Source organism: Centrocercus urophasianus, unplaced genomic scaffold, assembly GCF_019232065.1.
Source record: "Centrocercus urophasianus isolate 14NV4802_14NV808 unplaced genomic scaffold, USGS_Curo_1.0 seq_29, whole genome shotgun sequence".
NCBI classification, from domain to species: domain Eukaryota; kingdom Metazoa; phylum Chordata; class Aves; order Galliformes; family Phasianidae; genus Centrocercus; species Centrocercus urophasianus.
The window spans coordinates 8,689,413-8,704,384 of record NW_024884855.1 but is presented as its reverse complement, the minus strand read 5'-3'; the positions used below and the strand labels follow the sequence as shown (position 1 = coordinate 8,704,384).

At 54.4% G+C, this 14,972-nt stretch overlaps 2 protein-coding genes across 2 annotated transcripts; one reads left to right on the top strand and one right to left on the bottom strand.

Moving 5' to 3' along the window:
- The first annotated feature begins 3,000 nt into the window (after positions 1-3,000).
- On the top strand, positions 3,001-6,801 carry MED9 (mediator complex subunit 9). Its single transcript, XM_042828205.1, has 2 exons — positions 3,001-3,146; positions 6,009-6,801. The coding sequence occupies exons 1-2, from the start codon at positions 3,001-3,003 to the stop codon at positions 6,223-6,225; spliced, it is 363 nt and encodes a 120-aa protein (XP_042684139.1). The 3' UTR covers positions 6,226-6,801.
- Positions 6,802-8,575: 1,774 nt separating this feature from the next.
- On the bottom strand, positions 8,576-10,449 carry RASD1 (ras related dexamethasone induced 1). Its single transcript, XM_042828204.1, has 2 exons — positions 10,069-10,449; positions 8,576-9,857 (listed from the first exon to the last, which is right to left on the bottom strand). The coding sequence occupies exons 1-2, from the start codon at positions 10,352-10,354 to the stop codon at positions 9,307-9,309; spliced, it is 837 nt and encodes a 278-aa protein (XP_042684138.1). The 5' UTR covers positions 10,355-10,449; the 3' UTR covers positions 8,576-9,306.
- Between the last annotated feature and the right edge of the window lie 4,523 nt (positions 10,450-14,972).

The window sequence follows — 14,972 nt, the reverse complement described above, 5'->3', positions numbered from 1 at the left end:
CAGCTCAGCAAGCCTAAGATGGAAAATTCAGGCTGACAATGAGGTACTGAGGCAGGAAAAAGAGATAAAGTTCAACCTGATGATAGCCATGCAATAAAAAATGATAACAGAGCTGGTGGCAATGGCACAAGCAACTCCAGATAGCCTGACAGAGAGGAGCAGAGCCTGGTGACATGCCAGACCATCCATACAGAAATGTCAGATCATTGTAAGGAAACATTGGTGAGATGCGTGGTGCTCAATTAGATAACTGCTGGTAGCCCCCCCAAAAATTATCTTTGGAAGCAGATGTGAGATGCAATTTGTATAGAAAGACAAGGAAAAAAAAAAGAAGATTGGTACTGTGAAGAAACAGGCAATAAGAGGTATTGGATACGCCTTATTTGATCAGCTGTTTTTTTTAGAATGACGGGTACACCAAATGTTAGGGCAAACAGAAGTTATGTGATAGCTTTAAGACAAGGAAGGTCAGATGGTCTGGAGACGTCTGAATGTTTCAGAAACGGGATGACCAGCAAGGGAACTCTACAAAAAGCCACAATTATATATCAGTACATCAGTGAAAAACAGGACAATTGTTTGCACTTTGGGTTTATTACCAAATCTAGGAGAAAAATGATTCTGTTCATTCAATGCTAAGCACCTTTGTTTATACTTTAGCTGCATCACTACGAGTTTTTAAAGGTTGCTCACTCAAGCCTATCCTCTGAGGGTCTGTAAATGGGTGAAAACAGACTGAACAGTAGGAAGATCTGCAGCTCCATGAGAGAACAGAAGGAGATCCAGACACAGCCCTTCCAGCTGAGATGGAGATCGTGTGGAGTGCAAAGATCGTGTTGAGTATGCTGTCTACCCATTAGGAACTGTACCACAAAGAAGCAAGCCAGGTCACCATCTCACAGGGATAAAGGCCTCACAGCTTGGAGCTCTGTGAGGGCAGCTGAAGATTAGGGCAGTGCTCCTTGTCTCAGACCAGCAGCCATGTGCTTGCCCAAAAGATCTCTTCCCTCCCAGACCTGTCAGCTGGGTCTTTACCTTCCCTGAAGTCTTCACTGAGGCTACAGACACACCATGGTACAGGCAACAGGCAGACACTCAGACAGTAACCATGCAGTCTCATCCCATTAATTCATCAGTGTCTTCAGTGATGGAGGAGCCAGTGGCACCACTTCCTCACTGCAAAACATTGTCACTCTCCAGTGAATTTGCCATGAGACCTGACCAGCCCCAAAGGATGGGGATGGGTCACCTGAAGGAGCTGTTCTATTCACATGAGAAAGGGAAGGTGTGAGGCAGAGGCAGGGCTGAAGCCACTGAGATAAAGCTGTACATTCCAATTGCTGTGGGAACAAGTGAACCAAAATGGGAACTGAACGGTACAAAGAAATTCTGATTGACAGTGCTGTAGTTCTGGCTGAATGGCATCTGCATGTTGTCACCTACTCTAATGACTGCCTGACTCACCCATCAGAGGCAGGCATCCAGCAGCCTAGCAATTAGCCACACTCCTTGATAAAGTCAAGGGGAGAGTTAAAACCAGCATAGCACAGAATAAAATGACCCCCAAGGAGCCTGAATCAAGTCTCGCTTTTGAAACAGCCCATAAAACAACGTGCAGAAATGAACCTCTCTGCTGAGCCCCACACAGAGGCATTAGCATCCTGTACCTCCTGCTTGGCTCAGTCAAGGGCCATAAATCCCACCAGCCTTCCCACAGGGATCTGCTCAGCAGGTCCTGGGCTCCCCTGGGTTCCCCTGCGCATTCCAGAACTGGTGACCAAGCCGGGAACTATTCCTGACAGCAGAACAATGTGAACAGTTGCATCTGCTATATTTAGAGTGAGCAGTCAATAATACATACGCACAACCGGTTACCAGCATTCTCATTTGGTACACAAATAGTTTGCTTTTCGAAAGAAATCGTTTTAAAAAAGAAAATTACCTTTCTCGTCATCCCTGGGCTATAACTAACTGACGAACCTGGGAGCTTATTTCAAATGAAAAATGAAATTATCTATGCTCTGTAATCCAGTTCCAGGAAGGATAACTCATGATTGTGGCTGGCATTATTAGTGCTACAATCGTGTGTATTGACAGAGCGGTTTAAACGCAGCAACAGCAGTTTGCTGAAGCACACTTGGAAGCCTGCTGGTGCACAGGGGCAGCGCTGCTCATCTCCCAGCTTCCAGGCAGGGTTTCTCCATTCCCTCTTTCACTCATAAGCCAGGCACTCAAGAACCCCATCTCTCTCCCTCTTTGCAGCTTCATGGAGGTCTCAGCCTTGGCACTGGATTTATGCCTCTGTTCGTCCAGATTTCTCCAGTTCCAAGCCCAGCAAGCCTTCTCTTCTCCAGGTTGAACTCCCTCAGCCTGCCTTCATAGGAGAGGTGCTCCAGCCCCCAGAGCATCTTCGTGGCCCTCCTCTCCTATTCCTCGCACGAGGATTGCCAGGAAAAGTCGGGATGCACGCGGGTCAGGGATGCCGTGGGTCACAGTGTGGGCAGGGAGCCGTCCTTGTTCCTATCGCCGTAACGGCACAGCGCAGGGTGCTCAGCAGGGTGTGCAGAGCACTGCCCTGGCAGCACGGACCAGGGCCCAGCCGATGAAGGCCTCAGCAGCAGCGCAGTCCCATCTCCCAGCCCCAGGCCCAAAGCGTGACCCCGAGCTCAGCCCCCACGCCTGCCTCAGGGCTCAGGCCCGGCTCAGGCCCCGGGCAAGCCTCCACACCCTGCTTTGGCCCAGGCCTGATGCCTCAGTCCCAGCCCCAGGCCACGTCCTGGAGCAGCCTCACGGCCCAGGCGCAGGCCCAGGCCTAAACTCAGGCCCAGGCTCAGACTCAGGCTCAGGCCCAGTCCCGGGCCAGCCTCAGGCCCAAGCTCACGCCCAGGCGCAGGCCGCAGCGGAGGCCCAGCCCAGGCCGCTGCCGAGGCGGTGCAGAGCGGCGGAGCTCCGCCCCGCTCCGTCACTGCTCAGCGCCGCGGCGGCGTTCCGTGGGCCGCCATGGCCTCGGTGGTGCCCGCGGTCCGTGCCGCCGAGGAGCCGCCGCCGCCCGAGCCGCCCGCCGAGCAGAAGCCGCCGCCCGCACCGCCGGCTCCCGCGCAGGAGGAGTTCTCCTTCCTGCCGCTCGTCCACGACATCATCAAATGGTAACGGCGGCCGCGGGCTCGCCGCTCAGCGCCGGGCCGGCCTTGCCCCAGCCGCCCCGCAGCGATGCTCCCTTCTGCCTTTTTTCTCCCCGCTGGGGTCCCTGGGAGGGGTGGAGCGGCTCTGCTCTGAGTCGTGCCCGTCCCCGGGCAGAATTGGGGTCACCGAGGTGGGGCAGAGCCCTGGCAGACCCGCCGAGCTGTGCTGTGCAGAGTTATTGCCCCGAATTGCTGCTCCGTTTGGCTGATAAGTAAAGGACGGGCTGCCCCAGGGCAGCGCTGCTGGCTGGCGCTGGGAGAAAGAGGAAAGCTTCTGCAGGTTGAGTTAGGCTCTCTCCAGTTCAAAATCAATGCTGTAGGGTTAAAGGTGTTTGTCCTGAGCTCCTGACAACCAGAGTGTTTCTGGCCCAGGGTAACCCTGTTGGAAATGTTTGAGTTCCCGGTAGGGGCACAGCCCTGCTGTGAGCAGCCCCATGACCTGGGCACGCAGCACAGTGAGGCAGAGGGCACAGGAAGTGCAAATTCCCATTCCTTGTTTTGGGCCTGACTGCCCTTTCCCTGCACACTTCTATGGGAGCTGAGGCTGGTTTGTTTCCTGCTGGGGTTCTGTTTGTGTCAAGCGTGAGTGCTGAGAGAGTTTTGCCCTTAATAACTGCGGCTGGAGGGTCATCACAAGGAAAGACCAAATACCCCACAGACACAACATCCTAGATTCAGGAGAGCTGTGAGAACTCAAACCCACCCTCCATTTCCCCACTGCACTGCCACTGTCCTTGTGCTCAACCCTGCCAGATCCATCCGGGCCACCGAGGTGAGGCTGAGCCCGCTGCTGTCTGCATCTGAGTACAGAGGCAAAGTGAGCCGGAGCCATGGGCTGGGACCTCCCAGACTCCTGTGTGTCACTGAGCAAGTCGTGATGACCTACAATGACAGTCCCCAGGATATCCTGTGCCCTGTCCCACTGAGCCACCCACTCCCACTACCCCGCTCCCCCTGCCATGCTGGCACACAGCATTTCCTGGATGGTGTGAGCAGACGTAGGTGCACTGAGCAGCACTGCAGAGGGGTCAGACGGAGTGGTGGGACGTGTTGCCTCACGTCCCTGACAGATGGCAAACATATTATCCTTTAACGCCACCGCCAGGCTCTGAGCCCGGCCCTGCTGTTCTGACACTGACTCAGCCCTGAAGACACTTCACATCTCCAAGGTGACTGTGCTCAGGAGCAATGATGTATCGCGTACATTTGCTTACATTCAAGGACACGTGTTCTTTCCTGTTGTTTGAGTCCCGAGAAAGTTCTCCCAAGCAGGGCTTGCTGTTACTTTCACCCCTGTATAATCAAATGGCATTACCTGTGAGGTGCGTGGTTCTTGTGATGGTGGGTTGTGCTGCTGTAGCCAGGAGCTGCAGGCAAGACACGATGGAGGGACACCAGCGAAGGAGAGCTGGTGGGCAGCTCAGGAAGGGTTTGGAGAACTCAGTCCTTTAAGGGAGATCCCAAGCACTGTCCATCAACACAGGCTGTGGCTGGACATTGTGTTTAAATCTGTGTAATTGCAGGTGGCTGAGGTCTTCCCACTCCTCCTCTCACCTCTGCCTGTCTGTGCCCTCAACAGGAGTTGCTTCAACTGCTTGAAAACCTCCTATCAGAAAAAAGAAAAACAACAAGCCTGAAAATAATTATTCCTTCAAATCAACCAACCAAACAGGCAACCATCCATTCCCTGGGTGTGGAGAAGAGAACAAGCTGTGGAGGGACCTGGTCGCCCCTTCAGAGCCAGCATGTAGCTAGTGTGGATTAAAGGCAGTGCCAGCCCATCCTTCCCAGATGTGCAACGTGTGTGTGCCTGTATTTTTCCACTGTCAACTTGACCGTAAATGCCTGCATAATGGGGATACATTGTAGTACCAGCTGCAGTTTTATTTAGAGAGGAGTAATGAATATTTTGTTCCAACAGGCTGTTGAAATGAACGGGACCATCTGGTTAAAAGTTCTGCTCTCAGTCGTGTCACGACTCCCCAAAGTTGTAATCAGGCACCTCTCTGCCCTGGTCATGCCAAGCAGTTTTATTTTTGGGTCTGGCTGTTGAACAGGCTCCCAGCTTTCAGAGGCTGTCAGCGTCTCTCTCTCGTTATGAGCGCTGCCTTGGAAGCAGTCTCGCCTTTGCCTGGAATCGTAACACTTCTCGCCTTTGCTAACAAAGCTGAAGCAGATACTAATGAGGGTTTGAGGGCAGACGCTGCCTCAGACGACACTGATCCTTGAGAAGCACAGAGCTGCAGAAGCAATTGTGCTGCTCTTAAAGAATAAGCTGTCGCTTCCTTTATTAGGTAGACATCCCCAGAGAGTCGTTCTGAAGCTCCGAAATGCCGTTTTCTCTGCCATTGGACACTCTCTGGTACTTTGGGGAACAATTTCTATTTTCTGCTGTCAAGCAGTTTGACTGCATTGATTTTTTGTATTGCTTTGGCAACAGGTCACAGGCGGGGCTGAGGTCTTTTTTCCCAGGTGCCTACACACAGCATATGTGTGTAATCTTACCTTCCCCGTACGGGAATTTAAACAGAGTGAGGGTTTGTGGTAGTGTTTTAAAGCTGCAGACCAGGTCTTAACCTGTAGGATTGCAATTAAGGTTATTGGATTGTGTGCTGAAAAAGACCTGGAAACCAGTTTGTCCCAGTGGCTGCCCACTCTGTGTGTCTGTCTCTGGTTGTTTTGTTGTGATAGGTGAATTGGGTGTGAATTAGATACCAGGAGCAAAAGCTTCCCAGTGAATTCCAGCATAAGCCCTGACTATGCAGTCAGCTGAAGGCCTGTCCAACAGGAGATGTGAATCATGTCTCTGTTTTCTTCCCTCTGCAGCATGGACAAGGATAGCCAGGATGTTCACCAGGTGCTGAACGAGCTCAAGAACAAGTTCCAGGAGATGAGGAAGCTGATCAGTGCCATGCCTGGCATCAGTGTGAGCCCAGAGCAGCAGCAGCAGCAGCTGCAGAACCTGCGGGAGCAGGTCAGGACCAAGAATGAACTGCTGCAGAAGTACAAGAGCCTTTGCATGTTCGAAATCCCTAAGGAATAGGAAGGGAGCAGCTCTGCTGTCTGAGTCCTGGCTGGAAAGGAGAGAAAAAGCTGGCAGAGGCTTACTTTGTGTTTTTTTGTCACGTTACTGTGAAGTTGTGGCTGTGTGGGTCACAGGCATGTGACACTGAGCCAGAACCCTTCGTGTGTCCTTCGCATGCCATAGTCACAGCAGTGCCTTCGCTTTGATCTGCTGTAGGACTGTGTGCACTTGTATATGCAGCTCTTTTCCCTTGGGGTTGGCTGTATTTTTTTCATTCGAGCAAGCAGAGCACATTATGTTTTCTCTAAAGAAAAGATCGAAGTACCTGCTGGTTAAGTTCAACAGAAAAAAAAAAAGGAGATATTTTCCACATTTTTTTCTTTTTCGCTTCTGAAACGGCAAACACTGAAAGGGAACGTGCAGGGGAAGCACGAGTTGTCTGGCCTGGAAAGCCTGTTTGCTGGGAAGGCTCTCTGGGGTGCTTTGCAGTCAGTGTGTCGGAAGAGGAATGGTTGCTTTCTGTTGGTTTTGTGTTTTTTTAAACAGCCGGTAGTTGTGCTTGAAATGAGCCGAGTAAAGGTTAGAAACTCCAAACTGTCCCTCTTTGTATTCATGAGTGCACGTGGGATGAGCAGGGCTGAGGTGTGGTGCACAGCCTGGGTGCTGCTCCTGTCTCTTAGCATTGCTTTTTGGTGATGGCAGAGCAAAGCAGAGCCTGCCAGGGGAGCGGGTTTCAGTGGGCTTTGGATGCGTGGGGCTTCCACGCCAAATTGGTGAGCGACACACGGGGCATCCTGCTCTTACAACAGGAAAAGGAGAAGCAGGATTAAAACAAAAGGCATAAATGACAGCAGCTTTAGTTATTCCCTAAGTGACACAAGTCAGGGTGGATCAGTTCTGTGTCTGAAATGCTCCAGGGGCTTCCCACAAGCACAAGCACTGAGTATTGAACATTCGTCAGACGCTCATGGAAAGCTCTCGAATGTCGTATTGCATTCGGATGGGTCTCAGAACTCCTTGTTCTCTGTCCTCCTGCTGGGAGCTGCCCGGGTGTCAGATGACAACCTGGTGAGCATCTCACCCACTAGCAGGTATGTGACAAGGATCTCGCAGTTCTCTGAGGTAACGCTGAAAGGTGGAGCAGCTCAGGAGTGGAAGAGGTGAAAAAAACGGAGTGGTGAAATACAGCGTCGGTTGAGAGCCTGCATCTGAGAGCAGGGAGCATTCAAACAATGAGAACGGGGTCTGTTTGGGTAGGATTTGGCTTCCTAAAGTCAAGAGGCAGGTAATTATGCTCTTTGGGAGCTGGGGTGGTTCAGTTCACCTGTAGCTCAGAGATCACAGAGTGCTTGGCTACTGATTTCTTTGGGAAGGTGCCCGCGTGTAAACTCTGAGCAAAGCAGAACACCAAGGTAAACAGAGCACGATGTACAATTTTTTATTACTAAAATTACCTTTCTGCCAGACCTTCCCTGTTCCAGCTCAATAAATTCTTGTGTTTCATGCCTGGACGGAGGTTTCTCCTTTTGGCCAGCTGCTCTTCCAGTCAAACCAGGCCGTGTGAAGAGCTGGAAGGAGCAAAGTGTTTCCAAAGAAATGCCTGGCACTTAGCACAGCAACAAGTGAACTTGAATCCAAGTTTCAGACCAAACTGAAGTGGTTTTGTTTGCAGTCTCACTCGCCCACTCCTTATGGCTTCAGTAGAACTTTTCCCCATTAACACATATTAAATGTAGGTCTGTTGTGCAACTGAAGGGTGGAAGGGGGCTGCTGAGTGCGATCGGAACCAGCAGGCTGCTTTGGAGAATCCGGAGCCAGTGAGAGCTGCTGTTTGCAGAGCTTTCACTTTTTCCTTTCACTTCCAGCAGTGATTACTGGCAGCCAGAGATCAAAACCCATCAAACGCAAAGGTGACCTTTCGAGCAAAGCATTTCCTTTACTCATGTTGCAAAATAAAAACAATATCCTGGACGGGGCGCAAATGAATCACTCTCTGTTGACATCATTAAAGAGTGTTTATTCAATCGGGGGAAGGCATGAAGCACAACGAGCTCTTTGTCATTCAATGATGTCATTTCACTTGGTTTCTGCTGCGAACGACATGGCAATGCCTGGCGCAGGTCAGCGCTGCCCAGCGGAGTGAGGAAAGAGCTTTGGCTCAGCGGCCTGCTTGAGTAACAGCACGCACGGCCCCGCCGCCCCCTGCGGCCGCTTCCCTTTGCGCTGGGAGTCAGAGAAAGTGGGGTAATAAAGGCACTGAGCTGAGTGCTGATCCAGCCTTACAGCTGGGATCCGGCCTGGGTTTGACGGGATTTGGTTTCGCTGCAGGGATCGGGGAAGAAGCGAAGGCAAAAAAAGCCGCAAGGCGTCATTTGGAAAAAGGTTTTTATTATTTTGTAGAAAAAATAAAACATCAAGTTTCAGCCACGGTAGAAACACTTGAAGGTTTTTGTTCATGTCAGTGACAACCAATACCTACATAAAGTGCCTATTGTTTTCTCATTTAAAAAACCCTTCCCGCTCCCCCCGCCCCCCAAATCTTGCAAATCAGACAAGACAAATGTAAACAAGAGTCAGTTTTTGGTCCATTGGGGCTGTAACTCTGCAGAGTCTTTGCAACAGCTTAGAAGTGTCTTCTGCACGTGTTTGGCGAACACAGACAAACACACGACACAGAGCCAGAGTCCGTGCACAGCTTCTCAAGTAAAAACAAACAGAAGGAAACAAAAAGAAACCCATAAGCCCCAGGTGGATTCTCACAGGTCTCTGCCCTCCTGACAGCAATGCCCCGGCCCAGGGCTGGGCAGTTTGGGAGTGTTCGTACCCCCAGCTCACCGTCTGCACTTTGCCATTATCATCTCCCTGATTCCCTCCTGCCTCCAAGTCCTCCCCCTCACCCAACACGTGCCCCGGGGGGGGGGGGGAGAAACCAATGGGAGGAGGGAGGCCGGGGAAGAGGCAAATCTGTGCCCAGCTGGGTGCGTGCCCGCCCTCCTGCCTGCCCAAAGTCCCGTTGGAAACGAGCATCCTGCCCCCTTCCCTTCCCTTCCTTCCTTCCTTCTTTCCTTCCTCCCTTCTTCCCTCCTCGTGCTGGGGCTCCTAGCTGATCACACAGCGGTCCTTCTCCTTGCTGTGCCCTCCGCCGATGGCTTTCTCACGGATGTACATGAGGTCGCTGTGGACGCTGGGCCGGCGGGCGAAGGGAGCCACGACGCCGTACGCCTCCTCCGTGCTGCCCCGGCCGCCCTCCTTCAGCAGCTTTTTGCCTTTCAGAGCTTTCTTGTGCAGGATGTCGCAGTACTGCACTGAGACCTTGCGGTGCAGGTCGGGGCTCATCTCGCTGGGCAGTTTGGCCATGGCGAAGAGCGCCTGGAACATCTGATCCAGGCTGCTGTTCTTCTTGGCCGAGATCTCGAAGTAGGCACATTTCTTGGGGTCTGCGCCCACCAACTGCTCGATCTCTCGGGGCTGCACCTCCCGGTAAAAGTCCCGGTCGCCTTTGTTGCCGCAGATGACCAGGGGCACCTCGATGTTCTCCTTGGTTTTGTTCTTCAGGCACGACTTGGTCTCCAGGATCTGCTGCTTCAGGCGCTGCACCTCCTCGAAGGAGTCCCGGTTGTCCAGGCTGAACACGAGGATGAAAACATCACCTGGGGACAAAGCGGGGACGTGAGATGGGGATGCACACGCCGACCCATAGATAAACAGGGGAGGGGAGAACCAGGCAACAAAGTCACCCACCCAACACACGCACAAAATCCCACCCAGAGACAGGCAGAAAACCGTCTCTGAAGTGACCAAGAAAACCCAAACTCCAACAGGAGAACCCCCATTTCCTCCTGGAGCTCCCCATCCGCGTACCTGTGAGGATGGACAGGCGCCGCATGGCGGGGAAGGGGTGGTTGCCTGATGTGTCCAGGATGTCGAGCTGGTAGACCTCACCGCGGATGCTGTAGAACTTGCGGTGGAAGTCCTCGATGGTGGGAGTGTACTGCTCCTCAAAGCGCCCGGTGAGGAAGCGCGACACGATGGCCGTCTTGCCCACCTTGGAGGAGCCCAGGATGACCATTCGGTAGCAGTTCTTGGCGGGGATGCTCAGCTCGGCCTCGCTGGGACACATCTTCTTGATCATCGCTGCCAGTTTCATTGAAGCCGGCCGAAGTGCAGCTTGCGCCGAGAGGACGAGGAGGAGGAAGGCGTGGTGTGCCCGGCTGCTCGGCCCCTCTCTCTCCCAGGCTGGAAGGCCGCTCTGAGCTCCGCACGCCCGCGGTCTCGCCTTATATGCAGGATGCAGCGCCCGCCCCTCGGCGCGTCACGGCCCGGGGCTGAGTCAGTGCCGCCCCGCTCCGCCCCGCACACGGCGCGGTTCCGTCCCGCGGGCGGTGCGGCTGTGGGTGCGGGTCGCGGCGATCCGCCCGTCCCAAACGGGGAGCGGAGGATCCGGGACGCGGAGCAGAGACCTCGGGGAGCCGCAGCCCGGCTTCGTTTCGCGCTTACGGTGCCGTGCGTGGGATAAGCGGCAGAAAAGGCGCTTTTGGGGGAGTTCGGGGCACGGCGCAGGAGTGGGAGCCGAAAGTCGGGGCGCCGCCAGGTGCTGCGGCCCTGAAAGGGGGACGCTGTGCTTTCTGCTGAGATCCCGGCCCGAGCTCTGCTACCCCAGGCTGATACAAGCTCGTCCTCGGCTCCTTCCCCAGCCCTATCCCGAGCCCGGTCTCGGCTCGACCCTATCCCACTCTCAGTCCATCCCGATCTTATCCCGACCCTATTCCCATCCCCGCTCCAACCTGTCCCTCTCCCCATCCCGACCCCATCCCAGCCCCTGCTCGCACCCCACCGCCTGCAGCCCCTCCCGCCCCCGCTAGAGCGCGGCCGAGGGCCCCACCGCGGCTCGGTCTGAACCCCCCCCACCCCTCCGAGAGGACACGGCCGCAGCCCGGACCCGCAGCCCCCGGGGCAGCGAAGGATGATGCTCGCGGGGACGCAGAGATGCTCCTGCCGGCTGGCTGACATAGCTGCGATTGAGAAACTTTGGATGAACGGCACCTCTGAGGATGTTCAAACAAACAAACACAGCGACTTTGCAAAAGTCGATGCTTAAACGTGGTTCCGAAAAGCAGAAGCCCCACCTGAAACATTGCAGGGGTCTCAGGGACGGGTGGAAGCTGGAATTTGCGGAGCACGGGGCATTTCAGCAGCGCTGCTGAGGAAATGGATGCTGCTGAGCTGACCGTCTCCTCTGGGGGTGTTCTCACACTTGGAAGTTAATTTAAGCACTCTCCAATGGTTTATGGAGGAGCTGCAGCTGAGAGGCAGCAGCCGAAGAGCCGCAGCTCTGGCAGAGGCTGTGGGACACGGTGTATGGGGCTGAGCCCGTATTGATCCGAGTGCGAGACAGAGAGCAGCGCCAAGGGCCCGTTATAAAACACAAATGTATCAACCCAAAGTAACGAAAAGATCATTTAATTGTAGCAGCTGACGGAAAGCAGCAGGAGGAATCAGAAGTGCCTACCTCTGGGGGACAGACACATCAAATACCTTGATTAGATCTTGCTGGTAACCGTACCCCTATTAATAGTGCCAGGAATGGGTAAAAATAGCCTGCTCGAAGCCTCCTCTTGGGCTAGCAGGCTTTAGCAAATGGAAAATCCATTTCTGCAAAGGGCTCTTTGGTGACAGCGGAGGTGTGGGCTGGGGGGGGTGGGGGGAAGGTGACAGGAGCTGTGATCCCTGGGTGTGAGGAGTGGGACCGGAGCTGGCAGAGCCCACATCCACCATCCATCAGCCCAGGGCGCAGTACCTGAGGCTCTCTCAGAATCACGCAGAGCCAGAACAGAGCAGCATTAGGAGGCATTAAGCCTCAGTCCCCCAGGAGCACCTCAGCACTGCTGGTGCACGCAGAGCACGCTCGCTTGTATCCTGTGATGGATGAGCACAGCCCCACCTCGCCGTGAGGCAGCGCCTTCCCACGGATACGGCTGTCAAAAACTCACCGCCTATTTCTGAGCCGGCTGCAGATTGCCTGAGCCCAAAGCAGGGGCAGCTATGGCAGCATTTCCCCCAACTGCAGTCCGACCCTCCCCGGTGGGTGCCGGCTTTGTTGCCTTTGCAGGATGCGGGTCCTGTGCCTGCTCACACAGCCGCTCTGCACGAAGCCGGCAGCTTGGGGGAACTTTTTCTGCAAGCCACCATCCTCAGCACCAATCGCTCCCTGCTGTCTCACTGTTTCTTTTCTACCTGTTTCTACCTCAAATGAAATTCCACGAAAGTGGCACACATGGGCAGAACGTGCAGCTCCCCGGGGTCCCACCCGGACAAGCTGTGCCAGTGGGGGTGTAGGAAGCAAAATGTACCAGAAAGCTGTGAGGCACAGCTGAGCCTGGAAGAGGAGACCTGGAGGGACGCTCAGAAAGGAACAACTGCATCAGCACACGGCTCTGCTTGCTGCTGGAGACAAGAGGTGTCCGCATCCCAGGGCTGTGCTGCTTCCCATGGGTCCAAGGGGTTAAAAGATGAGAAGGGATTGTGCCCCACAGCTCACAGCCCCCAGACCCCTGCTGGGCCATGGAGAGGAGTGGATGCCACGTGAGCTCCGTATCTCCACTCTTAGGATTTACCATGCCCTTAGGATTTACCATGTTGACCTGTCCTACCAATCACCTGCCCTGTTCTACACAGCACCGGGGACTCTGTGTGTGTGCACACCCCCAGCCCTGCAATCCTGGCTCCCAAATTCCTGCTGTTTCCCCCCAGGCTCCAACTGCTGCCCCACTGCTCCCCAGGATGGAGCCAGCAGGGAGGAGCACTGGGCAGGGCAGGCAGGGAGGGCTCTGCTGTAGCTCCCTTGTGTCCCATGGAGAAAAATATCTGATGAAATCAAGATGCAGGACCCGGCGTTGCTCTTCATTCCCTATATTATTAGCTTGTCTCATTTTATTAAATCCCCTTTATGGCTTTTCAAAAGAAGCATGTAATTCACAACGTATAATTTTTCCCAGATGAGATGCAGGACAGCAGTGGGCTGCTGTGTCTCTGAGCATCAGGGGCTGCTTTTATCTCCTTCCTTCACCCTCCTACTTTGTTTCTTTTTCCAACACTTTTCATGTCTCCTGTTTCACCCTTGTGGTTTGATCAATAAAGAGCAGGAAAGCCAGAGATGCCTCAAATCCCCAACTATTATGTGCATAGAATCAAAGAATCACCACCAAGGTTGGAAAACCAACCAAAAATCATCCAGTCCGACCAACACGGCTCCTGCTGTGGCATCACATGTGCATGAGGCAGCTCTGTGCCCTGCTCTCCTGGCATTCTGCATCCTCTCCTCTTCTCCCATCACTTCTTTTGATGGGCTTCTAATTATCATGATTGGGATGGGACCCAGCTCACAGCTGTGCCATGTGCACGGAGCAGCCAAGCACTGAACAGGGCTCAGCTTCACAGCCCAGGGACACTGGAAGCATCTGGATCTGTACCCAACTCCAGCAGCACCTGCTCACCTCTGAGGAGCATCAGCCACCTTGGGATTAGAGAGAAATGTCACCTGTAATCAGACCTGGGTGGCTCCAGGCCTGAAATGTAGGGCATGGGGGAGAGAGAGTCTCGGTGACCCCAGCAGATGCGTTGCTGCAGATTTCAGGAGGGTTCCCATGGAAATGGCAGCAGCTGCCAGGGCAATGGGACAAAAATAAAAGGCCTTCAAATGAAAGCAGAGCCCAAGAGGCAGCAATCAGAGATGGGCTCTCCAGGCTGTGGGGCTGCTCAGCACTGGCATCCAGCTGCAGGCAGCCCCCCTGAGGATGAGTCCCATCACATCCCTTCCTCCGGGGCTCTGATGAAGCAGTCAGTGCCCAACCTGCTCCTGAAAGCCCACGTACTGCTGGGCAGCGCTGTGCTCTTCCTTCTGCACCAACCCCCAACCCAACCACTGGTACCAGACCAACCCACACCCCCTGCATGGCCACACCAGGCCGACAGCCTTTTCTCCCTAAGGTGAGTGTAGTGCTGGATGCAAGCAAACACGGCACAGAGGTGATGGGTGGTCGCTGTGGAGTGTGGGGCTCCAGGACTGCTCGTCTGGCTCTGATGCTCCAAGGAACAGCAATCAGGATACAGCCCAGTGTGCCTCTGCAGAGGGGATCCAGCAGTGCCATGCACTGCGGCGACTTGGGTTTGCATGGGTAGTTTTCCCTAAAAAAACATCCCATGGAGTTTGATGCGTTCAGTGCCACATGCATACGGTACCATGTGCACACGGAGCTCGGGCGAGGTTGGCACAGAAGGGGAATGTGGGGCAGAACCCCGCTGACATGTGACTGAGGGCAGTGCTGGGGGCTGTGCTGTGTGGGGTGAGCGGGGGCACAGCAGTGGCCGCACTGAGCTGGCTGTCCCTGCCCGCCAGCAGTTGTCATTTAACCAGCTCCTCCTTTCCTGGTGTTTGCATTGGAGAAATGCATTGAGCGCAGGGAGTTATCTGCTGTAGCTGCACAGGGCTTCGTGCCACTTTCCCCCAAGGCTGCAAACAAACTGCTGTGCCAAGCCTGAGCATCACAGCATGGCGCCGGCAGTGTGAAATTGGGCACAGCCCCACGGATGAGCGGGTGGAGAGAGGGAAGGGCTGGGTGTGAAGCACCCACTGCAGCACAGAGCCCCCGAGCCTTTGGGATGCCGTGAGTTTGCAAGGGAGCGTGGCCCCATCAGTGGGTTTGTGGCAGTACACACCATCCTGGGGGGTTATCCTGGTTTACACACCATCCTGGGGGTTATCCTGG